The sequence below is a fragment of the Pongo abelii genome, chromosome 14, assembly GCF_028885655.2.
Source record: "Pongo abelii isolate AG06213 chromosome 14, NHGRI_mPonAbe1-v2.0_pri, whole genome shotgun sequence".
Classification (NCBI taxonomy): domain Eukaryota; kingdom Metazoa; phylum Chordata; class Mammalia; order Primates; family Hominidae; genus Pongo; species Pongo abelii.
Genome location: NC_071999.2, coordinates 26,648,759 through 26,664,637, shown reverse-complemented (window position 1 = coordinate 26,664,637; position 15,879 = coordinate 26,648,759). Strand labels below are relative to the sequence as shown.

Sequence of the window (15,879 nt, the reverse complement as noted above, 5' to 3'; positions counted from 1 at the left end):
ATGAGGTCAGGAGTTGGAGACCAGCCTGGCCAAGATGGTGAAACCCTGTCTCTACTAAAAATACAAAAATTAGCCAAGCACGGTGGCAGGCACCTGTAATCCCAGTTACTCAGTAGGCTGAGGCAGGAGAATCGCTTGAACCCGGGAGGCAGAGGTTGCAGTGACCTGAGATCATGCCACTGCAATCTAGCCTGGGTAACAGAGCAAGACTTTGTCTCAAAACAGAAAAGAAAAGATAAGATAATTACTTTATACTTAGCTTGTCTTACCCATGAGTGATGGGCTGCGTGTGGCCCAGGACAGTTTTGAATGCAGTTCAACACAAATTTGTAAACTTTCTTAAAACATTATGAGATTTTGGCCAGGCGCAGTGGCTCTTGCCTGTAATCCCAGCACTTTGGGAGGCTGAGGCGGGCAGATTACCTGAGGTCAGGAGTTTGAGACCACCCTGGCCAACATGGCAAAATCCTATCTCCACAAAAAATACAAAAATTTGCTGAGTGCACTGTCAGGCACCTGTACTCCCAGCTACTCAGGAGGCTGAGGCAGGAGAATCACTTGAACCTGAGAGTCAGAGGTTGCAATGAGCCGAGAGCACACCACTGCACTCCAGCCTGGGTGACAGAGTGAGACCCCATCTCAAAAACAAACAACAAACAAAAACAAAAGCAAAAAAATGGCCGGGCATGGTGGCTCACACCTGTATTCCCTCCAGCAGTTTGGGAGGCCGAGGCAGGCAGATCGCCTGTCAGGAGTTTGAGACCAGCCTGGCCAACATGGTGAAACCTCATCTCTACTAAAAATACAAAAATTAGTCGGGCATGGTGGCAGAGACCTGTAATCTCAGCTACTCGGGAGGCTGAGGGAGGAGAATGGCTTGAGCCCAGGAGCTGGAGGTTGCAGTGAGCCGAGATTGCACCACTGCACTCCAGCCTGGACGACTGAGCGGAGCGGAACACTGTCTCCAAAAAAAAAAAAAAAAAAAAAAGGGAGATTTTTTTAGATCATCAGCTATTGTTAGTGTTAGTGTATGTTATGTGTGGCTCAAGACAACTTTGCTTCTTTTAATATAGCCAGGGAAGCCAAAAGATTGGATATCCCTGCTTTATACCAAGAAAGATGACACCCCACATTTGCAATGCCTAAAAACACTACCAGCCATCTGAAAAACACGAGACTTCTAACTTCTGTTCTTTTTTGTAGCAATGGAATCCCACGGTGATATCTGAGGGATGTGGTTACCTTTTGGAGGAGGTTGACGGTTTCTAAGGATGATTCTTTCTGAGTGAAATATTGTCAGTGTCATTGACCTTTTCATTATTTCAACTATTATTATTCCAGGTTATCAATTCTCCACCTGATCATTTTCATCCTGGGACTGACTTTTGTGGAATTCCTTGGATAGTTATCATTATTGTGTTTCTGGGAATTTCTACACTTGCTATTTTCCTCTGGAAAACTAGCCTTTGTGTGAGTATACTAACTTTCTGTAGAGGTATACTTGTAATCAAAAATAAGAAGAAATTATTTAAAACAATTCACGTTTCTGGACTTCATTATGAATATGTGGTTTTACCCAAAAAATCAGGGAAATGATTTATTAGCATAAGAATTATGAAAATATCTGCCATTTACATTATGAAAATTAAATAGGTTGGTGTTTGTTTAATAAAATGTCAACAGAGCTTTTGGTCAAAAATAACTTTTTTTAACCTTAGTGTTATTTATCAGAAATGGAGTATGAGGTTTCATCACTTAAATAGGAAATTCTTTCTAAACTCTTCCGCTCTATAGTTCTACCATAAGGGTGGAAGGAAAGCTTCCAGTCTCCTCTCTGAAGATTCACTGCAGAAATGAGCTGACAACAGACAGCTTAACAGGAGAAGAAAAACATAGAACAGGCATAAACATGGGAACCAGCTGAAAAATGAGACTGCTAGAAGGGCTGGATGGTTGATGCTTAAAGAGCACCCTCTTCTGAGGGAAGAGGGAGATAGATGGAGATGTAGGCCATTTAGAGGGGCAGCAAATGATTTTTAGGGGAAATGGAAGAGCTCAAGGAACAAACAATTGGCCTGAGACCAAGTTCCTCTGAGGTCATAGGGATGAGGTGACAAACTGCCAGAAGGTGAAGGGCAGAACTGCACTGCATCTCATGATGCAGAGAAAGCCCCAGAGAATCTCTTAGAACTGCCCTCCAGAGAATCAATGAAAAGTGTGTCTGGGCAGGGTAATTTTGAATGACATCATTCAAGGTGCATGTTCCCAGTTGCAACTGGAGAGAGATCAGTATGTCAAAAGTCTGTACTTGGTAAGAATTTGGCTGCTAAGTTGTGCCATAATTTGTCTTTTGAGCCTTTTTTCCATTGGGTAAGTTGAGCTCTACATTTTCTCTTGCCATTCATGGCAGTAAAAATGTGGTTGTCTGGGGGCTGAACCTCCTTCTGAACAATGATCCAAGATAAAAGTACTAATACCACAATGCTTTTTTATATTCAAGGGAAGAGGAAGTATGTTTCAGTTTTACCACCTAGATAATTACACGTCATTTGGCACTGCCTTTCAAGATATGTAGAAAACAGAAAATATATGAGTTATGAAGCTATCGAGGAACGTTTAACATTCTCTATGCCACTTAGTCCTGAAGAGGGAATTTTTGGTATAAATTGGAGGAAGATTTTTTTTTTTCCCCAGCCCCAAGATGAGTCTCCCTGTGTTGCCCAGGCTGGAGTATAATGGTGTGATCTTGGCTCACTGCAACCTCCACCTCCTGGCTTCAAGTGATTCCCCTGCCTCAGCCTCTCAGGTAGCTGGGATTACAGGTGCCCACCACCATGCCCAGCTAATTTTTGTATTTTTAGTAGAGTCGGGGTTTTACCATGTTGGCCAGGCTAGTCTCAAAACCCGACCTCAAATGATCCGCCCGCCTCAGCCTCCCAAAGTGCTGGGATTACAAGCGTCAGCCACCACGTGAGCCGGGGAAAGTTTTTAAATTCACCACTTTTTAAAAATTCCATTTAGGAAAGTTCAGTTGAGCTGTTGGACTTGGACAACTTCACACCTTCTCATCTTTGTCCTTATCATCTAGTCATCTATACCACTACCTCCTAAGCAGGGACATCATGGGTGCCATGAAGCATTCATGCATGATGGCATTTCCTTGCTTCTCATTTCTTCATGTGTTTGACATTCCTCCTAGCTCCAAACTGGGCCAGCTACCTTTCCTATGAAATCTAGCAGTAGCTGTGGGATAGATGTGGTTGCTCTTTCATCTTTTTAGATTACCCATGCTTCTCTCGAAATCCTAGTACATGTTTTGTTTTTTATCCTATGTGCAGAAATCAGAAAAGAACAAATTCTGCAAAGAATTTGAAAGATATTATTTCAGGCCAGGTGTGGTGGCTCATGCCTGTAATCCCAGCACTTTGGGAGACTGAGGCAGGTGGATCACTTGAGGTCAGGAGTTCAAGACCAGATGGGCCAACATGGTGAAACCCCATCTCTACTAAAAAGACAAAAATTAGCCAGGCATGGTAGCGGGCACCCGTAATCCCAGCTACTTGGGAGGCTGAGGCACAAGAACCGCTTGAGTCTGGGAGGTGGAGGTTGCCATGAGCCAAGGTAGCGCCACTGCACTTCAGCATGGGTGAGAGTGACACTCCGTCTCAAAAAAAAAAAGTTATTTCAATGACTACCTCAGGAGATTCATAGGTATCTGACCCACATCTGAGATGAGATTTTCATTGCATTTTAGCTATGATGAGAACAAATATTTAATATCTTAGAAGATTAAAAGCATACTGTGATAATATGGAAATCTTCGTGGGAATTCAGTCGTTATTGAGAATGTTTTGCGTTAGGTTCAAACCAGCCTCAATGAAGCTGATGTGAGGGAAGGGAAAGTGGACTCTGAGTAGAGCAGGGATAGAAGGAAGATGCTCCAGTGCAGATCAGGAAGGAGCAGGGGGTGAAATGTTACAAATTCTAGAACTCGGAGATCTAAAGGTAATTACTTCCTTTTCAAGTTGTGAAACATGTTAACCTGTGGTAAAATACTTACAACATGATAATTACCATCTAACCGTGTTGAAGTGTACAGTTCAGTTGTGTGAAGTATATTCATGTCTTTTTTTTTTTTTTTTTTTTTTTTTGAGACGGAGTCTCACTCTGTCACCAGGCTGGAGTGCAGTGGTGTGATCTCGACTTACTGCAACCTCTGCCTCCCGGGTTCAAGCAGTTCTCCTGCCTCAGCCTCCGGAGTAGCTGGGACTACAGGCATGCACCACTATGCTCAGCTAATTTTTGCATTTTTAGTAGAGACGGGGTTTCACCATGTTGGCCAGGATGGTCACCATCTCTTGATCTTGTGATTCACCTGCCTCGGCCTCCCAAAGTGCTGGGATTACAGGCGTGAGCTACCGCACCTGGCCTATTTTTTTTTTTTTTTTTTTTGAGACAGAGTTTCAATCTTGTTGCCCAGGTTGGAGTGCAATGGCACAATCTCAGCTCACTACAACACTTTCCTCCTGGGTTCAAGTGATTCTCCTGCCTTAGCCTCCCGACTAGTTGGGATTACAGGCATGCACCACCTCTTGGTGATCTCGGCTCACTGCAACCTCCGCCTCCCGGCTTCAAATGGTTCTCTGCCTCAGCCTCCCGAGTAGCTCGGATTACAGGCGCCAGCTGCCATGCCCAGCTAATTTTGGTATTTTTAGTAGAGACGGGGTTTCACCATCTTGGCCAGGCTGGTCTTGAACTCCTGACCCCGTGGTCCACCCGCCTCGGCCTCCCAAAGTGCTGGGATTATAGGCATGAGCCAGCATGCCCAGCCATCATTCTTAAATTATTATTTCCTAGGTGTCTTTCCTCAAGACTGTCTTAAAGTCACAAAATGTACATGACGGATCCACGGATGTACAGCGGAAAGCCTGGAGGTCCAATAGCCATAGCCAGGAAGGTATGGCTCTGTTGGAGTCCCCATAGTGTGGAAATGAGTTTGCCCTGGAAAGGGAAAGAACAGCTTCTTGCCCTCAGGTTTCTCACCTTCTCCTCTCCTCACTCTCACCAAGGGCCGAGGTCCATCTGTATGCACACAAAGAAAGGGGTTTCTTCCTTTCCAGGAATTAAAATTGGCCTAGAAGACCTCTTTACTTCACAGAGACATATGGAAGCCAAAGTTCGAGCTGAAGTCCATAAGGTGACAAAGAATGTCAACAGTCATTACAAAATCAATGGACATAGGAAGACTGCCAAAAAAAAGTAAGATGTGCCTTGACAGAAATACTGTTGTATGAACCATGTGCCAATCAAAGTAGACAACTGTAAAGTCCTTGAGAATATTTTCTACAATATTTGTGGCAAATTCAGTGGGTTCAAAATTGAGTTTGTCCTTTCTGCTTGATTAGTTTAATCTGTATAATTCCTTTCCCTTCCTACATTCTTGTTTGTAATTTTTTCGGGGGAAGAGGAGGTGCTAGTACTGGCATTGGTTTTCCTTTCTCTCTTTTTTTTTTTTTCCTGAGACGGAGCTTTGCTCTTGTTGCCCAGGCTGTAGTGCAATGGCACAATCTCAGCTCACTGCCTTTTGGGTTCAAGCAATTCTCCTGCCTCAGCCTCCCAAGTAGCTGGGATTACAGGAGCCCACCACCACACCCAGCTAATTTTTGTATTTTTACTAGAGATGGGGTTTCGCCATGTTGTTCAGGCTGGTCTCGAACTTCTGACCTCAGGTGATCCACCTGCCTCAGCCTCCCAAAGTGCTGGGATTAGAGGTGTGAGCCACCACACCCAGCCTTTTTTTTTTTTTTAAATTTTGAGATAGAGTCTCGCTCTGTTGCCCAGGCTGGAGTGCTATGGCACAATCTTGGCTCACTGCAACCTCTGCCTCTCAGGTTGAAGCAATTCTGCCTCAGCCTCCCAAGTAGCTTGGATTACAGGTGTGTGCCACCACACTCAGCCAATTTTTTTTTTTGTTTTTGAGACAGAGTCTCACTCTGTCACCCAGGCTAGAGTGCAGTGGGGTGATCTTGGCTCACTGCAACCTCCGCCTCCCAGGTTCAAGCGATTCTTATCCCTAGCCTCTTGAGTAGCTGGGACTACAGGCATATGCCACCACGCCCGGATAATTTTTGTATTTTAAGTAGAGGCGGAGTTTCACCATATTGGCCAGGCTGGTCTAGAACTCCTGACGTCATGATCCACACACCTCGGCCTCCCAATGTGCTGGGATTACAGGCGTGAGCCACTGTGCCCAGCCCAATTTTTGTATTTTTAGTAGAGACAGGGGTTCACCATGTTGGCCAGGCTAGTCTTGAACTCCTGACCTCAGGTGATCCGCCTGCCTCAGCCTCCCAGCGTGAGCCACCGCACCCAGCCTGGATTGTTGAATTCAATGCTTGGGTCACCTCCAGATTCATTTTCACAGTCTTTCACATTTTGGTCATATTACATTGTATTTTGCTGCCATATGACTGATCTTTTTTTGTTAAATGTGAGATACTTGTTAAAAAATATTTAGCAATGAATTGAGACCTAGTAGCATGTTATCTTGCTGCAGAAGAGATGGGAGTCTACTTCTGGGGGATGGTCAGGGGTCCTCCATACAGGCTGCAATTGAGGTCATCAGTGCAGGCTCCGTCCCTACAAAGGCCAGGTATTTCCTATCCACCTCTGTTCTGATGTGTGACTCTTCTGGGTCTCAACCAGAGCCAGTGGACTTCAGTACGGGTTGCTTTCATTGGCAGACCCTCAATCCACTTGGTTTTCATCTAATCGCATGCATGTGTGCAAAAGCTGCTCTGCTTCTTTGCATCTCAGTAGTCCCTTCTGGAATTCAGCAATGAAACTCAGGGAAATGGGTTCCAAATGCGAGGATGTCTTTCGTCCTGGGTTTCCTTCTTCTCCATCTTGACCTCATGTCTGTTTACTGCCATGTTAGCAATTTGATGTATTCAATCATGGGTTTTATATTCTGTTTGGTGTCCCCCATTGTTCTCATCGGAGATTGGAAGCTTCAGATGCACTTATGCCAACTCAAGATTAGAATGCTTCCTTAGCTTCCCTCCAGAGTCAGGTTTTGTGTTTGTAGTTCCCAAGTGCACAGCAGGAGTAGTGAGGTCCTCACTGGCTTCTCATTTGCATTAATCTGTGAGCTCATTTAGCGTGGGGACAGGACCCTGCTCCCATTGCATTCTCAGCACCTCACCACACACTCCTTGTTTGAGGCCACTCCAGACAGCATGTGCTGAAGGATGCCCTGTGGTCAGAAACAAGTTTATTAACTTTCTCTTTGAAGTGTTTTTGTCCCTGTTTCCTAGCATTCTGGGAATTTTACACATCCTTCCTATAAAACCAAGTATCAGGTGAGGTCCTTAGGATCAGGACCATGAATCAAGTGGTGTGAGGGCAACACAGCAAGCTTGCCTTTTTAGGTCATTTCCTTTTTCTGCCCTCACTCTCTGTGAACGGAACCTTGTTACAGTCGGTCAACACCAGGGTGGATGGTTTGCAGTTGTCATCTATTTTCAGGACATAACACCCTGACTTAGGAGCCATTCCAATCATTTCTAATTCAATAGATGCGCCCAGCATTCAGATTGCCTTTTCTCTCAACCAGGATCTTTAAAGTCGATGACAAGAGTTCCAGTCCTGAATCATGGCAAAGTGCAGTAGTGAACTGCAGGGTTAATGACACCATATTCTGGAAGGATCTCTCTATGGCTGATGGTCTCAGTTCCACCATCATCCTCTGACTGAGAATCAGGTCTCCCACAGGAGGAGTCAGATGAGGAGCAATCCTCTGCTTCCGATGGAGTTAGTTGTGATGAGTTGGTGAGGTCTGGTTTTTCACACTGAAGTAAAATGAGCTTTTGCTGTGTCAAGCACAAGACTGACCCCAGAGACACACATAGTGCACCTCATAGAAGCTTTTAATAGTCTTTATTTACTAAAGAATAGGACTAACTATAGAACTATGAAGATGAGCTGGAAATGACAGGTGACTTGCCAGCAGGCCAGAGTGTGATTTTTCTTTGTCCCTCAATGGGAGGTGTCAATTCTCCCTTTGGTTGTGAGAATCAGTTGGTTCATTTATGGGAAGGTTGCAGGGGGGCTCTTTGAATCACAGCCTTCAGATGCCAGAAGGGCAGAGGGAATCCCACATGGGCTGGTGGAGCTTGAGTGTGCATTTCCCTCCCTTCTAATCTCAGGAAACAAAACATGAAAGAATGTGAGCAAGCAGAAAATGAGAGGCAGCTATCAGAGGCAGAGGAGAATGGGAAATTGGAGATGAAAGAAATACATACCTACCTTGAGTTCAGAAACTGAACCCCACCCTCTTGGGAAACCCCCCTCTTGGGAACCCCCCCTCTTGGGAAACCCCCATTGGAATGTTGTTTTTAACCTTTGTAGAATGTTTAGACCCAGTAAATGCAGAAATAGAAACAAATGGTCAGAAGACATATCGAGAGAGAGAGAGAGAGTTGACAAAACAGAAAACAAAGTACCTTAAGGTTTACCAGTGACCAAAAGATGTGAAGTAGCAAAACATCTCCTGACCCCATTGCCAGCTAGACTGTGTGGAAACTCGGTTACCAGCCATTCTAGGGGTGGAGTGAGTTGTTGTCATCCTTAGGAAAGTGTGTTGTTGTAGGATCAACCACATCCTTCAAAAGGACTATGCCTGTTTATAAGCCCAGCTGTTTCTGCCCTGTGAAACACGGCAAGGATATTAATACAAAGAGAATAGAGCTTTCTGATAAAAGATGCTCAATGAAGGACGAATTAGGGATATACTGAGAATGGGGAAGGAAATTGTCAACTCAGAAGTCAGCAGGCAGTAAGCAAAAGAGGACGAATCAATACAGCAACAGTTTGGATCAGACTGTACTGTTTTTGTTTTTGTTTTTGTTTTTGTTTTTGTTATTTTTTCTGAGGTGGAGTCTCGCTCTGTCACCCAGCCTGGAGTGCAATGACGTGATCTTGGCTCACTGCAACCTCCGCCTCCCAGGTTCAAGTGATTCCCCTGCCTCAGCCTCCCGAGTAGCTGGGATGACAGGTGCCTGCCACCATGCCCGGCTAATTTTTTGTATTTTTAGTAGAGATGGGGTTTCACTGTATTAGCCATGATGTTCTCAATCTCCTGACCTCATGATCCACCCGCCTCGGCCTCCCAGAGTGCTGGGATTACAGGCGTCAGCCACCGCGACCGGCTCAGACTGTACTCTTATAGCCATCTGAAATACGTTTTCTAGGTATAGATAGATTGTGTAAGGGTACAGTTGTGAGGATAACAGAAACATGGCAGATTATTTAAAATCATCCTGAAAGTGGTGCTTTATCTGATGAAAGTGATTGTAATCCATAGGAAACTGTTTCAACGCATGCAAGAGTTGCGGCGGCGGGCAGAGGACTACTACAGATGCAAAGTAAGGAGCTTCCTCCCCGCAGTTGCACGATAGTTCAGTGCTGATGCAGATGATGCCATGGCCCTTAGACTCTCTCAACATTCAATTTCTCATGTGTTGGCTTTTTCAGATCACCCGTTCTGCAAGAAAGCCTCTTGCCAACTCAGTAAGTTTGTTTGTTTTCCTTGCTTTTGGACATAGTCTGCCAGGACAGGACATGGATGTATTTTTCTCCCCACAGCTCTGTGCTCAAGCCTTGCAAAGGGGGAAGGCAGAGAGGAAGGCTGCCTACAAGCAGCACAGGTAGGTCATTGTGATGGACATTTTAAAGGATGTTTTTGTTTTGAGATAAAGCTTTGAGCATCTAGTAAAGAACTTGGTGTTTTAATTCTTCAAGTCAATTCTTTCTCTGTCTTCTAGGTGTCAAATGAGGCAAAAGCAGAGAGTCCCAGAGAGACACATGAGTCAGGAGCCAGTCCAGGGACGACTGGGCCTAGAGAACCCTTTCTGGATGGGTAGGAGCTTGCTGTGAAGGCAGCCGCTTAATTTCTGCTGCACAACCCACACACCCTGCTTCTCCTTTTGGGGATGAGGGCTTGGGTGGGGTGATTGTTATGTTTCCTGGAAACAATTCCAAGCACTTATAAAGAGAATAGTTGTCTCGCTGGGTGGCAGGACCCTATTTTTCTCAGGTGCCCGAGCTGAATGGCTCTTGGCTAGTCCCCTGTGAATGGTGGAGCTCAGGCCGCTCCACTGACTGTGGACATTGCCCCACCCTGATGTCTTGGTTACTTTTAACTGAGGAGATGAACCCAGAAGGCAGATGGGCCAGCTCCCATTTCCACCTTGTTTCAGTGTGAAGGATTTATTTTTCTTTCACTTGAGAAAACAAGAATAGCACTTTAGAATGGGAGCCACATGTGCTGATGAGAGCAGAGATTTTCTGGCCATGTCTTCATGGATCAATATTGTAGCTTGAGATCTGCTTTAAGAAAAGAAGCATTTATTTACACTTCTTGGAACTTCCTTCATTCTTTTTGTTTAAGTTGTTTATTGTCAACTATATAACTCCATTAGTAAGTTAAATTTCTATGTAATCCTACTCCCCTAACATTTGAAGTGTAACCCTAAAACTTTCCAGTTAATTTGTGTAGCTCTTACCTTTTCTCATGACTGTTCATCTCTTTATGTCCATTTCTGTTCATAAGTATTGATAATACCTGGCCAGGTATGAAAGTTAGATTAACTATGAATCCACAGAATTTTAAATGTCCCTATGGCTTGAAGAAGAGGAGCAGTGCTGTTCCTGTCCAGGGTTTATTGATATTCTTCCAACCATGGCTGTTCCTATTTTAATTTTGAGTCTGTGCTCACATGATGAGTGATTTCCTCTGATATGTACTGATTTAGAGCTCATTTCCAGCTGGTTAGAGCCCGACCTGTTCACAGCCTGTTGAGAGTTAAGAATACCCCTGGACCAGGGCTCTGTGTTATCTTCCTCAAGGATGAGGGTCCAGAGGGCTCCAGAGTCCTCTGAGGCATGTGGTCAATAAACCCTGTGCCTCTGGTAAGGGACCTGTGTGGCAGAGAGTGAGATGGCAGCGGAGGGTGTGGAGGGTTTGTTATTCTGCACAGAACATGCAAGCCAGATTTAGCCCCATTCCCTTCTCTGGCCCTTAGCAGATTCAGGACCTCATTCGGTTCCCATGAGGAACAGCAACGGCGTCCCAGCTGAAAACACAGAGAAGACAAAGGTAAATGCTGGGGACGTTTTCACTCTTCTTATATCAGGACACTTTGGTCTTTTCCGACAACGCCCTCTCCTGGCCTGGCCTCTGCTCTGTGGGTTCTGTGGTGTCTTTTCTGTCTCGACTTCTTGAGAAGCAAAATCTTCTCCATGAGCTTTCAGGCTTCTCCATTCCCAGCTGATCATCGTTGGTGGCACCTCCAGGATCCATAAAAGCTCAGGGACCGAGGGCTGAAGGGCTTTTACTGTTCTGTTTCCAGAAATAACACGAGGAGGCACCACTGACCTCCAGTACTGTAGGTCTCATGGCGCGGTGAACTCTGACTGATCCACCTTACCCAAGATGTTGTGGGGTCTCATTTCCGAAATATGTGGGATTTTCTTTTGCTGTGATTTTGTTTGCATTCTGCTATAATGTAGGTGATTAACGTTTGAAATATCTGCTGTATTCCCAGAAGTGAAAATAGTGAAAACGCATTAATCTAACATTAATTTGTGCTTTGTGCAATTTTGAATGCTCTTTGACAAGGCCAATTCCATAGTTCATCACAGTCCCATCCCTGTTGGTAACCGTGTTGTGCAAAAACACCTTCATACCCACCCAATGGGGCCCCTGATCTAATATTCTAAGTGTCAGAAGTTCCATATTTGTAATAGCAAATAGGCCCTGACTGTAAATTAGTGAAGAGTGAATGTAACTTATTACCTACAGGGACAATTCCAAATGAAGGCCTTAAATGATGCTCAGCTAAGCTGGTTCTTCTGTGGCCTCTGTACCTTGAAAAGCTGCCGAGTCCTATGATTCCACATGATGGGACTTGTACACTTGAAGTGAAACACAGTTTTCAAACTTGCTTTGTTTAGAATTCTCACTCATTTTTCCATGGAAAAAAGTATTCTTTATGTCCTAGTGCACTTACAATTTGGTATTACCTGGGAGTGAAAAGAAATATTACAGCCATGTCTAACTGACTTCTTGAGGTAAGATTGTTCTGTCAGAAATCCCTCTCCCAGCTCCCCTGAAGCTCTTCAGGAATCCACATCTCTCCAGAGCTCTTTATTCTCATGGGTGGCACCTCCAGAGTGAAGAAGATCCTTTGTCAAGAAGGGAAACAGAGGGGAAATGAGAGGGTCCCGCAGTCAGAGCTGGAATCTACTTCCACTCTGCCTCTTGCAAGCTGTGTGACCCTGGGCACAAATTCTCCTTCCTCTGGAAACCTCTGTTTTCTTAGATTTGGAGCAGGGTGGTCACACTGACCTTGCAGAGTTCTGAGAATCAGAGACAGAACATAAAAGGCCTGGAAAACATTCTCCAAAAAGAAGCTGCAACATGTGTGGACAATGGGCTTTTCATGCCTCTCTTACTCTCTGTTGACCTGGTGCAAGAAACATGCTCTGGTGCTGGCTGTGAGGGAGGAATGAGGATAGACATAGACACTCCTGTGTCTCAAACATGCTTCTTTATTAATCTGTTATGAATCTGTCATGACTCTGTCTTCCCTGGGGCAGGACCCCAGCCTGCCTACATTTGCAAACAGACACAGTGGCATGTGGAGACAACAGTGTGTCCCAATGACTTTTCTTTACTCCCCAGCTGTGGGCAGTACTCAGTGGAAGGGTGATATTATGACACTGATACTGCTATTTTGAAACCTGGAGGGTGGAAAGGTGCAAAAATCTATCACCAGCAACAGAAGATGCAGCCTGTGTTGGTGGCGGTAATTTTGTCCATCAAATGAATATGTGTGAATATATCCTCCTTTGGCCCTACAGGTCAGGATGGTGGCAGTGGAGCACCATCATTCCTCAGGATTGCGCTACCGGCCCTACCTCCCGGCTGAAACTTTAAGAAAAAGGATAGGCCGCAAGCCACGTCCTCCTATTCAGTGTGATCTGAGAGGTCAACCACGTCCATCAGTTAAAGGATGTCTGAGACCGCTGACTCTTTCTCGACTACAGTGTCCACTAGGACCTCAACCACATTCTACAACTGATGATTTTCTGAGAAGAGAGACACCTCAAGACGAGTGTGCCCTGGGACCTGATCCACTTCCTCGAGCTGATGATTTTCCGAGACTCAAGACACCTCCCGAGGGTCTTTTCATACCAATTTCCCCTTCTCCAGTTGATGATTCTCTGAGCCTCAAGACACCTCCTGAGTGTGTTCTGGTACCCCTTCCACCTTCTCCAGTTGATGATTTTCTCACACCACAGGCACCTCCCATCAAGCGTCATCGCCTGGGACCTGTAGCATTTCCTCGAGCTGATGATTTTAGGAGACCCAAGAAACCTCCTGACCGTTTTTTTGCACGCCTTCCACCTTCTCCAGTTGATGATTCTCTGAGCCTCAAGACACCTCCCGAATGTCTTCTGGTACCCCTCCCACCTTCTCCAGTTGATGATTTTCTCACACCACAGGCACCTCCCATCAAGCGTCGTCGCCTGGGACCTGTAGCATTTCCTCGAGCTGATGATTTTAGGAGACCCAAGGAACCTCCTGACTGTTTTTTTGCACGCCTTCCACCTTCTCCAGTTGATGATTCTCTGAGCCTGAAGACACCTCCCGAGTGTCTTCTGGTACCCCTTCCACCTCCAGTTGATGATTTTCTCACACCACAGGCACCTCCCATCAAGCGTCGTCGCCTGGGACCTGTAGCATTTCCTCGAGCTGATGATTTTAGGAGACCCAAGGAACCTCCCGACTGTTTTTTCGTACCACTTCCACCTTCTCCAGTTGATGATTCTCTGAGCCTCAAGACACCTCCCGAGTGTCTTCTGGTACCCCTTCCACCTCCAGTTGATGATTTTCTCACAACAGAGGCACCTCCCATCAAGCGTCGTCGCCTGGGACCTGTAGCATTTCCTCGAGCTGATGATTTTAGGAGACCCAAGGAACCTCCTGACTGTTTTTTTGCACGCCTTCCACCTTCTCCAGTTGATGATTCTCTGAGCCTGAAGACACCTCCCGAGTGTCTTCTGGTACCCCTTCCACCTCCAGTTGATGATTTTCTCACACCACAGGCACCTCCCATCAAGCGTCGTCGCCTGGGACCTGTAGCATTTCCTTGAGCTGATGATTTTAGGAGACCCAAGGAACCTCCCGAGTGTCTTTCCGCACCCCTTCCACCTTCTCCAGTTGATGATTCTCTGAGTCTGAAGACACCTCCCGAGTGTCTTCTGGTACCCCTTCCACCTTCTCCAGTTGATGATTTTCTCACACCACAGGCACCTCCCATTGAGCGTCGCCTGGGACCTGTAGCATTTCCTCAAGCTGATGATTTTAGGAGACCCAAGGAACCTCCTGAGTGTTTTTTCGCACCCCTTCCACCTTCTCCAGTTGATGATTCTCTGAGCCTCAAGACACCTCCCGAGTGTCTTCTGGTACCTGTTCCACCTTCTCCAGTTGATGATTTTCTGAGACCACAAACACCTCCCGTCCAGTGTCACCTGAGACCTGTACCATTTCATCGAGCTGATGATATCAGGAGACTCAAGAAACCTCCTGACTGTTTTGACTGTTTTTTGTTTTGTTTTGTTGTTTTTGTTTTTTTGTTTTTGTTTTTTTTTATTCTGTGGCAGGAAGGGGCCTGGTGTGTTGTTGATTCAATTTATTGATCATTTTTACAACACATAAATTCATTTAAGTATTGATTGTGCACCTATCATATGATACGCATTTTTTCATCACTCCCCCACTCCCAGAACCCTAAGCTTTTCTCACTGTTAGAACTGCTAGTTTATTTGTATTTCAGTCACTTTGACTATAAACTCCTTTAGTGTAGGTGCTTAGATTTTTTTCACTGCTTAGCCCCCAATGCCTGTATAGAGTAAGCTTTTTTTTTTTTTTTTTTGGTACCAAATGCCCAATGGCCAATTTATTCTGTATCAATAACAACTAGGCATCATTTTCAAAGGGCCATATACTGACAACAGACTGCCCAGAAATTATCTCCCTATGTAGGAAAACTACAGAAGACAAGTTCTTAGACTTTTAATGCCCAATACAGTAGCCATTAATGACAGGTGACTACCGAGCCTTGAAATGCGATAGTCCAAATTGAGATGTGCTATAAGCTTAAATTACACACCACGTTTCAAAGCCATAAGGCCAAAAACTGTAAAATAGTCTAGTAATTTTATATTTATTATATATTGAAATGATATTTGGTATTTTGGATATATTGAGTTAAATAAAAGTTAAATTCACCTGTTTGGTTTTTTACTTTTAAAATGTGAATTCCAGAAAAAATTTTTTTTTATGAAGTATTTATTGATGATTCTTGGGTGTTTTTCGGAGAGGGGGATATGGCAGGGTCATAGGATGATAGTGGAGAGAAGGTCAGGAGATAAACACATGAACAAAGGTCTCTGGTTTTCCTAGGCAGAGGTCCCTGCGGCCTTCTGCAGTGTTTGTGTCCCTGGGTACTTGAGATTAGGGAGTGGTGATGACTCTTAAAGAGCATGCTGCCTTCAAGCATCTGTTTAACAAAGCACATCTTGCACCACCCTTAATCCATTTAACCCTGAGTTGACACAGCTGTTTCAGAGAGCAGGGGGCTGGGGGAAAGGCCATAGATCATAGAGCAGGGGGCTCTCTGAAACCCCTGTTTCAGAGAGCAGGGGGCTGGGGGAAAGGCCATAGATCAACAGCATCCCAAGGCAGAAGAATTTCTCCTAGTCAGAACAAAATGGAGTCTCCTATGCCCACCTCTTTCTACACAGACACAG

The 15,879-nt window shown here is 45.1% G+C and overlaps 1 protein-coding gene across 6 annotated transcripts; it reads left to right on the top strand.

The window, feature by feature from the left end:
• The first annotated feature begins 732 nt into the window (after nucleotides 1–732).
• Nucleotides 733–15,357, top strand: LOC129049640 (nuclear pore complex-interacting protein family member B4-like). 6 transcript variants are annotated; one of them, XM_054529414.2, is made up of 9 exons: nucleotides 734–1,470; nucleotides 4,858–4,957; nucleotides 5,121–5,259; nucleotides 9,365–9,425; nucleotides 9,535–9,570; nucleotides 9,646–9,707; nucleotides 9,825–9,919; nucleotides 11,085–11,158; nucleotides 12,925–15,357. In XM_054529414.2, exons 3-9 carry the CDS (start codon nucleotides 5,165–5,167, stop codon nucleotides 14,218–14,220), a joined length of 1,719 nt encoding a protein of 572 aa, XP_054385389.2. In that variant the 5' UTR covers nucleotides 734–1,470; nucleotides 4,858–4,957; nucleotides 5,121–5,164; the 3' UTR covers nucleotides 14,221–15,357. The 6 variants fall into 6 exon arrangements, with proteins under 6 accessions (XP_063570814.1, XP_054385389.2, XP_063570815.1 ...); XM_063714744.1 differs by having other exon boundaries at nucleotides 733–1,470; nucleotides 9,535–9,707; XM_063714745.1 differs by lacking the exon at nucleotides 734–1,470 and having other exon boundaries at nucleotides 4,864–4,957; nucleotides 5,070–5,259; nucleotides 11,088–11,158.
• The last annotated feature ends 522 nt before the right edge of the window (nucleotides 15,358–15,879 follow it).

Coding starts and splice junctions, on each gene's coding strand:
- LOC129049640 (XM_063714746.1), top strand. CDS start 5,087: ATGCACACAAAGAAAGGGGTTTCTTCCTTTCCAGGAATTAAAATTGGC. Junction 5,260..9,364: donor AGGAAGACTGCCAAAAAAAA/GTAAGATGTGCC, acceptor TGTAATCCATAG/GAAACTGTTTCAACGCATGC. Junction 9,426..9,534: donor AGGACTACTACAGATGCAAA/GTAAGGAGCTTC, acceptor TGGCTTTTTCAG/ATCACCCGTTCTGCAAGAAA.